This window comes from Nicotiana tabacum, chromosome 3, assembly GCF_000715075.1.
Source record: "Nicotiana tabacum cultivar K326 chromosome 3, ASM71507v2, whole genome shotgun sequence".
In the NCBI taxonomy this organism is placed as follows: Eukaryota; Viridiplantae; Streptophyta; class Magnoliopsida; order Solanales; family Solanaceae; genus Nicotiana; species Nicotiana tabacum.
In genome coordinates this window covers 13,493,371-13,500,664 of record NC_134082.1, presented here as the reverse complement: position 1 = coordinate 13,500,664, position 7,294 = coordinate 13,493,371, and the positions used below count along the sequence as shown (strand labels likewise).

Sequence of the window (7,294 nt, the reverse complement as noted above, 5' to 3'; positions counted from 1 at the left end):
TTTGATTAAGGAAATTATTTAACTATGATTGCAATCAAAGTCCCCCGGAAGATAATTCATTACTTAAAAAGTCACAATTTGAATCGTAATTACGTAGTATCATCGGTTCGTTTAAATTCACTATTTTCTTGATCCCATAGGAATATATTAGTATTGTTAAAGGATATTTTGGGATATATAAAATCTATTTATTCTTAATTAGAGATCTCGAGTTCGAACTCAAAAAATAAAATAAAAATTTAATGGTAAGGAATGCTTTCCTCTTAAAAAAATTATATACGATACGCATCTAAATTAATCAAAGCAATATCTATATATATATATATATATATATATATAATTGTAAAAAACCGAACCCGGCAATTTATACGAAAATAAAATGAAAAATTTTTGTGTTCCAATTTTATCGGATTGTACTTGAAGGGACAATTTAGAAGACACAAAAAAAACTTTAACAAGAAAATTCCTTCACCCAACATTTTATTTGATCGTGTATAAGCCAACCAAAACCAACCGATCCGTCTGTCCGTCCACGTGGCATCATCTTCCAAACTAGCAGAACTCGTATGGGCCCACCATTTGGCAAAGAACCGGTCTTTTGGTAGTTTTTCACCAGTTACCTGCTATTGCCAGTGTACTTACCGGTATTTACCGACAGTTCCGGTCACCGGTGTCAAAGTGTATAAAAAACTGGGGTTTTAGGCAATGTTTAGGTGGTTTTCAGAGGGTTTTTGGGCCATGAAAGAATTAATTGGTTGAAGAAATTTTTTTGCATTTCACAATATTTGGTTACTAAGTAAGTGGGAAAAAAAAAATCATAATTATGTGATATTTTTGAATTCTTGATTTTCTTTTTCAGTTTTGGCTGTTGAATTTTCCTGCCATTTTCATTTCTTGCATTTAAATATTGTAAGGATAACTATGACATGGAAATTGTGGGATTATGAAGGGAATTATTGTGGAGTTTCTGTAATATATATTATAGATTTTTTTGTGTGGGTATTTGGCAATCAAGATTTTTGTTCTGTTTGGCTGTTGAACTTTTCTGCCATTTTCATTTGTTGCATTTAAATTGTAAGAACATGGTGAGTTCTTGATGAAAAATATGGCTGTTTTAAGGTTGTGTGATTTATTTGTTTCTTGTTTGGTTGGTTTAAGGTGATGTGATCCATTTATTTTATTCTAATAATTTGCATAAAGTTCCAACCTTTGGTTCATAGCCTTTGTTGGGTTGTTAGAAAATCTTAAGTTAAAGAAACTGGAGTAAAATTTCAAGAATACTTCACCTTAAAGCTTTTCCCTTTCCTCTAACTTCTTTCAGAATTTGGTCCCCAAAATCAGGGTGTGTCTTAGATTAGATCTATTGATCTTTCTCAAATGAATTCTGGATTTCCTAGGTTGCTTTTTCTTTTTTATATCAACTTTTTAAATTCTTTTTTCTTAATTGTTCCTCCAATCTTTGTGTTGGGATTTTTGAGGTGCTATCTGTGAGGGGTTTTGGCCCTTTAATTTCATTTAGATTTGTATAATTTACTTTAATTTGTATATGAGAAAATGGCTTCTTTGCTCCTCTATTCTTTTTCTTTTATTTAAAAACCAACAGGCTTCTTTTCCTCCTCTACCTGAAATGGTTTAAGAGTTGGAAGTACGTTAACGCCTTTTTTTGTTTCAATCTAAACATATTTCTTTCTGTCATAATGAAGGTGAAAGTTTTTCTTGTAGCTCTGATCCAATGATTCTTTCAATCTAAACAACCCCAGTGCCTTTTTGAGAACTTACTTCTCCTTTGTGTATTTAATGCGTGGAATAGCTTGAACACGAAATTGGAGGGAATAGCTTTTTTTAAATTATGAAATCAAGATCAGAACTTTTCTTGTATGTTTTCAGCCCTCATAGTTAAAATTTTACAGTTTCAGTTGAAATTTACCTTTAGTTGTAGTTATGATTAAAAGTCTAAGATTGATCGACTTTCTTTGTGCTTTGATGCATTCTGTTGTGTTTCCTTTTTTGTTCCCTGATTTTCTTTATACCATCGTGCTTAACTTCCAATACTTTTACCTCAATGTCTTGATTCAAGATTTGTGATCCAGCAGGTTTCTTCTTTAGATTAGTTGGAATACTTGGCGCGCTTGACCGGTGATGTATAGATATAAGGTTTTTATACTGTAAAGTTGATCAAAGGCTGCTGTGTTTTTTGAATGTTTAGTCCTATGGTTTCTGAGATATGGTGTTGCATAAGAGGTTAGATTATGGATTTAATGGCTATCAGGTCCCTCCTATTCCTCGAGCTACCAGATCAGCTAGGGTAACGTAACCTCACTTTTCCAATGAAATTATTTTGCCTTACACTATTTCGGCTTGATGTACTAATTCTAATCTTATTTCACTATCAATTTTTTAGGGAAGGGGCAATATTAGGAAGAAATCTGATGGCAACAAAATGTGTGCTTTTGACTTGTTGACTACCGTAGCTGGGAAGTTACTGCTGGAAGGAGAAAGCACTCCAAATTCTACTAACACCGTTAAAGAGGATGAAGATACATCTTTAAAGGAAAATCTTTATAATGAAGGTATTCGAGAGCGGGGGTTCTTCATTTCTCCGATTGTCTCAGAAGCTCCTGTTGTAAATCATTGTTTAAGCAAATCGAAGGATACGTTATCTGGACAAGCATCTGTAATTACAAGTTCTGATTGCTCGGAGAAGTTGGATTCTGCAGAGCGATTCATAAATTGTGAAAGCAAAAATGAAACCAGGAACTGTTCTACTAAAGTTGAGCAGGAGGCATCTGGTTTTAGACATTTTTCTAATTGTACATTAGGCGCTGAAAGTAAAAAGCAAATGAAAATTGATCTGTCAAATGATGCAAAGATTTTCGGTTCAGACTTTCCTGATCTTTGGGATAGGAAACCTACAAATCTTGTTGTTTCGGACAATACTGTAAAATTATCTCTTTCTACGGACCATGTTCCTTTTGGGTCCTTTCCGGTGATCCGGAATGATGTAAAGTTAACTAACAAAGATGATGACGAAAATTATTGTGGGTGCGCTCAACCGAGCACCAGAAATAAGGCCTTCAGGCCAACACCACGTGTAGGAAATTTTAGGATGAGGAAGTTAAGTGACGTAAATCCTAAATTTGAAGATGCTGGTGAGTGTTTTTTTTTTAATTCTTTTTTTTTTTTTTAGTTCTGACCTTCAGTTTTAACTTGCTGGAATTTGACATATTGAGAATCTCTGCAGATATTGAAACAAGGCATGTGTACAACAGGAAAAATGACTACAAGAGCGAAAGGTCTCAGAGGGATTTTCCTTTCAAGAAAAGAAAGCTCTATTATTGTAACTCGTTTTCTGATTCTGATGGAGGGAGTAGTGATAGAATATGTAGTTCTCCAACAAAAGACTTAAATAGAGATGCCGCCGGTTATAGTCTAGCATCTTCAGGTGGTTTGTTGTTCTCTTCTGAAATCTTGCCTGCATTAATAGACATGCACATTAATCATATTCATTAATTGCTCGCGTCGACTTTCTAACAGCCCGTGCAGCAGTTGGGACATCAATCTCCAGAGGCGCTCGTACGTCTAGTGATTCCCATGGTGAGAAGGCTTTCTCTGGAATAATCAATGATTCTTTTGTATTCCTAGCTGTTTGTCATTTGTAGAATTTCTTATTATACAAAGATGTTTTTCTCAGTGAAGCTCAAGATCAAATCTTTCAGAGTTCCTGAGCTTTTTGTTGAGATTCCAGAAAATGCAACTGTTGGTTCTTTAAAGGCATGTACAAGCATTATTCACCTAAATAAGGTTTTATTTTCAGTATTGCGGCAGTCTTGGTTTTTTCCAGATTCCAACACAGAAATTCACTCTTTATGCTTTTAATATTCTTCCGCAGAGGACCGTAATGGAAGCAGTGACTGCAATACTTGGCGGTGGGCTGCACATTGGTGTAGTTTTTCAGGGTAAGAAGGTTAGAGATGACAACAAGACCCTATTGCAGGCTGGAATTTCTCATGATGACAAACTTGATGCTTTGGGTTTTACCCTGGAGCCTAATCCCTCTCGAGCTTCCTCAACTTTAGGTCCAGAAAGCCATTCTCGTGTACTTCCTTGTGACACACTTCAACCACTAACCAGGTATTTCATATGCTAAATGAGCTCCAATTGGCGTTAGTTACATTGTGGTCTTAAGTTTCGGTCTTTCACTAGCTTAATTCGGTATTCAATTAGCTGTAGGATTGTGATTCTATGAGACTGGTGCTGCTTTCAGTTTACCAATGAGTTATATTTGCAAATGTATACATGTCGTAATTATGTAGTTAAAATCTCCAACTGCTTTCTATATCTGCTGTCGTTTTTTTGTGGAAACTGCCAGGTAGTTATTGTGGAGTCTTTAGTTTTTTAATCCAAGTTGGAAACACAGTTAAATTTGTTAGAGAACTTTTAATACTATTATTATTTATTTTCTTATTATTATTGCTATATATATTTTAACTTATTTTCACCACTACTATTATTTTGTTTTGGCATGATGATGATATGAGTTGAGCAAAGAAGTGAGAATTAATATCGCCGACCCCAACTCTGTTTGGGAATGAGGCGTAATTGTTGTTGGAAACAGTCTTGCTAAACCGGTCTAGAATCAGAAGTGTTGATTATTTTGTCCTATACGTCATATCAGGGGCCCGCCTACTCCTACTGTAATTTGTAATGGCATACGACGGGGAACATATAATGCCTTCTCAGATCATCCGGAAACAAATCTGAATAACTTCATTGAAAGCGATCATGATTCAGCTCCATCCCCTCCTGATGCCTCAATGGAGAAAGATGCTGCAGATTCAAGAGCATTGGTTCCGGTTGCTGCAGTGAATGCAGAAGCTTTGGCTGCAGTTCCAATGCGAAAGCCCAAGCGATCTGATACCGCACAACGTCGAATCCGCAGACCGTTTTCTGTTTTTGAAGTGGAAGCACTTGTTCAAGCTGTTGAGAAGCTTGGAACTGGAAGGTATACTTATTAAAACCACACCTCTGAAATGTGTAGAGCTCACAGCAGCATAAATGAGTTATACTCGCTTAAGTTGATATCATCTGAATAGTTGTATGGAAATGCTGACTTTATTAATCCTGTGGCCGCTTTATGTTATAACTTTATAGGTGGCGTGATGTCAAAATGCGAGCTTTTGATAATGCCAAACACAGAACCTATGTCGATTTAAAGGTACAAAACTGCAGTTCTCTTGCATCTCGACTACTCTTAATATTTTCCCACCTGTTTCTATCTTAGGCTCTCTACCCCTCGGGGTAGGAGCAAGATCTGCGTACACACTACCCTCCCCATACCCCACTAGTGGGATTTCACTGGGTCGTTGTTGTTGTTGTTGTTTCTATCTTAGGCTTCTTTTCTCACTTAGCTAGTTAATTGTTTCCACATTTAAAAATGTGAATTGTGAGGAGTCTTACTAGTATGAAGTTTCCATTTGTTGCTTCCTTAAACAGGTAACGATAAGATGATCTTTGCAGCTAAAAAGAATCATCTGATTTTGGCATTATGACCGTACTTGTATATTGCATCTCAAGTTTTATGTTAAGTCTTTTTCTATCTCCAACAATAAATAAAAAAATATTCTATGAATAAGCTGCCTACATCACACCCTCTTAGGGTGTGGCCCTTCCCTGGACCCTGCATAAACGTGGGATGCTTTGTGCACTGGGCTGCCCTTTTATTTTATGAATAAGCGAGAAAGAAGAGGGGAAATGAAGTTACTTCTATAAGTTATCCTCTTGATTAGGTCTGGGCAAAGAGCCGAGCCGGCTTGGGGCTCGGTCCGCTTGGTTTCAATCAAACCTCAACGTGACTCGGCTTTGCTTGGTCAAAGCTCGGGCTCGATCGAGCTGGCTTGATTAGTTGTGCAATTATCGTTTTGAAAATTAAGTTTGTTCCTTATGTTTAATAATTGCATGATAGTTCGTGTTCACGATTCTTCAGGACAAATGGAAAACACTGGTGCACACAGCAAGAATATCTCCTCAACAAAGGAGAGGTGAGCCTGTGCCTCAGGAACTCCTTGATAGGGTCCTCATTGCTCATGGTTACTGGTCCCAAAAACAAGCTAAGCAACATATGAAACATCAATCAGAGACGCGTCTTTTGCTTTAAAGAAGATTGTAAAGGATAAACTGGCTGCAGAAACTGGAGAAATATAAGTAGGTAGATGGGGTTTGGAGATTTTTTTTGATTTGTTAATAATAATATTTTGTAAGTGTAACGGTTATGAACAGGGGAAGTAAATTAGTTAAATAACATTTAGCAAGGAAGTTGGGGTTCGCACTTGTACATGTTTGAAAATAAAGTGCTCGCTAACACAAATTTTTGGATGGGGGTTTTGTAATTTGCTTAATTTGTTGGGTTTTTTTTTTTTACAAGAAATTCTTATCTTGGCAATTGTGGTTTATTGTTCAATTTGTGTAATAGAAAGGGAGAAAATTGATGTAGTTGTTTTGTAGTGGCCTATTTGATTGGTTTCAGTTTCTTATAGTGAATCTCCACTTCTTTTACATAATTTTTTTTATTCATGACTACATTATTATTTTTTAGACAGATGAATGGACCTGGAAATTAAAAGAAAGTGGAAATTAAAAGAAAGAGGAAGAAGAGAGCGGCAATTGGTCAAGCCAAGATCAAGTGAGGAGTCGTGATTAAGGACAAAGCTCATGAGTTGGGGGAGAAGTTGGTGTCTAATGGGACTTGGAGGGGTAGTGGAAACGCGAGTAATATGTGGACCACGACGGTGAATTGTATTAAGGAAGCTACTAGAGAGGTGTTAGGGGTCACGAATTTATACGCGGGAGGCCACAAAGGGGACTGGTGATGGAATAAAGAATTCCAAGAAAAAGTGAAAGCTAAGAAAGTAGCATATTTGAAACTAGTGGAGAGCGCAGTCGAGAAGGAGAGGAGGAGGAATAGGGAGTGCTATAAAAAGGCTAAGAAAGAGGCAAAATTAGCGGTCACAATGGTTAAGACTGCAGCGTTTGGGTGCATGTATGAGGAGATGGGGAGTAAAGGCGGTGACAAGAGACTGTATAGGTTAGCAAAGGTTAGAGAGATGAAGGCTCGGGACCTGAATCAAGTGAGGTGCATTAAAGACAAGGAAGGTAAAGTATTAATGGATGAGGCGTCTATTAGGTTTAGGTGGTAGACACATTTCCATAAACTCTTGAACGAGGATGGGGACAGGAACATCATGCTCGGTGAGTTGGAGTACTTAGAGAGCCAATAGGATTTGGTTTTTGTATCGCG

The 7,294-nt window shown here is 36.9% G+C and overlaps 1 protein-coding gene across 6 annotated transcripts; it reads left to right on the top strand.

Moving 5' to 3' along the window:
* Positions 1 to 710: 710 nt before the first annotated feature.
* Positions 711 to 6,527, top strand: LOC107798979 (telomere repeat-binding protein 5). Of its 6 annotated transcripts, none has more exons than XM_016622031.2 (10): positions 711 to 796; positions 2,094 to 2,305; positions 2,402 to 3,149; positions 3,242 to 3,442; positions 3,535 to 3,594; positions 3,692 to 3,771; positions 3,890 to 4,131; positions 4,676 to 5,002; positions 5,152 to 5,215; positions 5,984 to 6,527. In XM_016622031.2, the coding sequence occupies exons 2-10, from the start codon at positions 2,225 to 2,227 to the stop codon at positions 6,152 to 6,154; spliced, it is 1,974 nt and encodes a 657-aa protein (XP_016477517.1). In that variant the 5' UTR covers positions 711 to 796; positions 2,094 to 2,224; the 3' UTR covers positions 6,155 to 6,527. The 6 variants fall into 6 exon arrangements, with proteins under 6 accessions (XP_016477517.1, XP_016477513.1, XP_075105330.1 ...); XM_016622027.2 differs by having other exon boundaries at positions 712 to 796; positions 3,692 to 3,801; XM_075249229.1 differs by having other exon boundaries at positions 712 to 796; positions 2,091 to 2,305.
* The last annotated feature ends 767 nt before the right edge of the window (positions 6,528 to 7,294 follow it).